This window comes from Protobothrops mucrosquamatus, unplaced genomic scaffold (assembly GCF_001527695.2).
Source record: "Protobothrops mucrosquamatus isolate PMUCROS unplaced genomic scaffold, P.Mucros_1.0 scaffold533, whole genome shotgun sequence".
NCBI classification, from domain to species: domain Eukaryota; kingdom Metazoa; phylum Chordata; class Lepidosauria; order Squamata; family Viperidae; genus Protobothrops; species Protobothrops mucrosquamatus.
This window is the reverse complement of record NW_015386840.1, coordinates 754,139-756,848: the sequence shown is the minus strand read 5'-3', so window position 1 is coordinate 756,848 and position 2,710 is coordinate 754,139. Positions and strand designations below refer to the sequence as shown.

The window sequence follows — 2,710 nt, the reverse complement described above, 5'->3', positions numbered from 1 at the left end:
TTATTGTATTTATATCCCGCCCTTCTCCTGGTGGACTCAGGGCGGCTTACAGCCAGTTAAAAACAGAGCAATTGATACAAATATACAAAATTTAAAATAAATTAAAAGATATATTTAAATAGGCCTTTTCTTATTTTAAAAGTTGATTAAAATCCAATTTAAAATATCCCTAGGCCAGTCCTGCCAGCTGAAACAGCCACCATCCAGTCAGAGCTGAAGAAGCTTCCTGGATGAGAAGTGAAACATCTTCAAAGAAAAACAAGAAAGTCCAATTGCCTCTTGAAAAAGCACTTTGGGACAACCATGACCTGTATGACTGAGAATCTCCATAGACTCCTAGATGGATGCGACCATCTAGCTCAGGGGTCTTCAAACTGGGCCCTTTTATGACTTGTGGACTTCAACTCCCAGAATTCCTCAGCCATGCATGCCTGGCTGAGGAATTCTGGGAGTTGAAGTCCACAAGTCATAAAAGGGCCAAGTCTGAAGATCGCTGATCTAGCTGGTTACCATTGTTTTGCTCCTCACCCTTCCTAAGGACTAGCTGGAGGGAACTGAGCACAATGTAGGGGGGAGCGGTGAGAATATTCACATAGTTGTGGAAGAGAGATGAAGCTGCTGACCCTGTGGAAGACCCTGGGGATTGGAAGGATAAACCCTTAACTGTTTCTGGAGGTGGTGGAGAAAGAGTCAAAACCATAGTGAGATTATCTGCAAATTACTGCACTGAATGTTTATATCAGAATAACACAAGTGTTTGCCTATCAGTTTGGAGGTACCAGGGCAAGCCTGTCCAGCAGGTTTGCTCAATGTTAAGAAGTTCTTCTGTCCAATTGCTAAACCTGGAGTGTTATTTTGCTTCCCTTCCCACCTCACTGAGCTGTCTTTTTCTTGTGGTGCATTTGTAAACCTGTGTGTGTGTGTGTGTGTGTGTGTGTGTGCGAGCGAGCGCACCTGGTAATAATAATAATAATAATAATAGTAATAATAATAATAATAATAATAATAATAATAATAATAATAATAAAGAAGTTGGAAGGGACCTTGGAGGTCATCTAGTCCAACCCCCTGCTCAGGCAGGAAACCCTATACCATTTCAGACAAATGGCTGTCCAGTCTCTTTTTAAAAACTTCCAGTGTTGGAGCATTCACCAGTTCTGGAGGCAGGTTGTTCCACTGGTTAATTGTTCTAACTGTCAGGAAGTTTCTCCTTAGTTCTAGGTTGCTTCTCTCCTTGATTAGTTTCCATCCGTTGCTTCTTGTCCTGCCCTCAGGTGCCTTGGAAAATAGCTTGACTCCCTCTTCTTTGTGGCAGCCCCTGAGATATTGGAATACAGCTATCATGTCCCCCCTCGTCCTTCTCTTCATTAAACTAGACATACCCAATTCCAGCAGCCTTTCCTTATATGCTTTGGCCTCCATCCCCTGATCATCTTTGTTGCTCTTCTCTGTATTCTTTCTAGAGTCTCAACATCTTTTTTACATCGTGGTGACCAAAACTGGATGCAGTATTACAAGTATGGCCTTACTAAGGCATTGTAAAGTGGTATTAATACTTCACGTGATCTTGATTCTATCCCTCTGTTAATGCAGCCCAGCACCGCATTGGCTTTTTTGGCAGCTGCAGCACACTGCTGGCTCATATTTAAGTGATTGTACACTAGGACTCTGAGGTCCCTCTCACAGTTACTACTATTGAGCAAGGTACCCCTATACTATACCTGTACATTTGGTTTTTCTTGCCTAAATGTAGAACCTTACTTTTTTCACCATTGAATTTCATTTTGTTATATAGCGCCCAGTGTTCAAGTCTGTCCAGATCCTCCTGTATCCTAAGCCTGTCTTCTGGAGTGTTGGCTATATATATCTGTGTAAGTATATGCATATCTTCTGGAGTGTTGGCTATATATATCTGTGTAAGTATATGCATATATTTAACAATAATGCAGACAATCTCATAGCTATTCCTTTCCCAACCTCACTCTGCCATCTTGTGAACCTCGTGTTTTAGATGTGTAAATTTTTAACCTTTAAAACATGCACATTCCCCTCCTTAAACTTTATATTATCCAACCAGATTTGCAAACTAAGCAGCAGCAAAAAATATTTTCCCTAATTCTCCCTGCAGTGAACTTAGCCCGCTATATTCTGGGAAAGTAAATATTGAATTATAACTTGCAAGAACCAGGGTTTATGTCAACCTCGTGAAAGCTTTTTTTTTTTTTTACCTGATCTATTGTTGCTCCCTGGAGCTCTTTTTTCATTCTCTTCATCATCGCTGTCACAGGATATTGGCTGAACATCCAGCTTGTATTCCAACTGATTTACACCAAATTCCTGCTTTGTAAAGTTTCTCAGAGCAACAAGACGGTGATGGATGGCTGCATAGAGGGATTCAATGTCCTTTGTGCTGGCCTGTGTGAGACAGAATGCATGGATGGATCCATGAGGTGTTGTGCTCCAGAGCACCAATGAAAAGGTGAAGAAGTAACAAGAAAATTAAAAAATCTATATTAAGAACCATCTAGTAAAAAAGAAAGCGACTGACTCCTGAGTGATTCAGAGACTTTCAAGCAGCAAACTTGTAATGCTTTACAAGATGAAAGGGAAGCGTATGTGTATGTTCAATACCATCACTTTTACAGAGAAATATGCCATAAAGCTGATACATATGCATGTCCATCAGCTGTCCTTGGTACTCTCTCCCACT

At 40.8% G+C, this 2,710-nt stretch overlaps 1 protein-coding gene across 1 annotated transcript in view; it reads right to left on the bottom strand.

The window, feature by feature from the left end:
* Positions 1-2,228: 2,228 nt before the first annotated feature.
* Positions 2,229-2,710, bottom strand: part of RANBP3L (RAN binding protein 3 like) — a gene marked incomplete at its 3' end in the record, with an annotated part of 32,709 nt that continues 32,227 nt past the window's right edge. The window contains exon 14 of the mRNA XM_029284328.1: positions 2,229-2,415. Within this exon, the coding sequence (XP_029140161.1) occupies positions 2,229-2,415 (187 nt within the window). The remainder of the gene's footprint in view (positions 2,416-2,710) is intronic.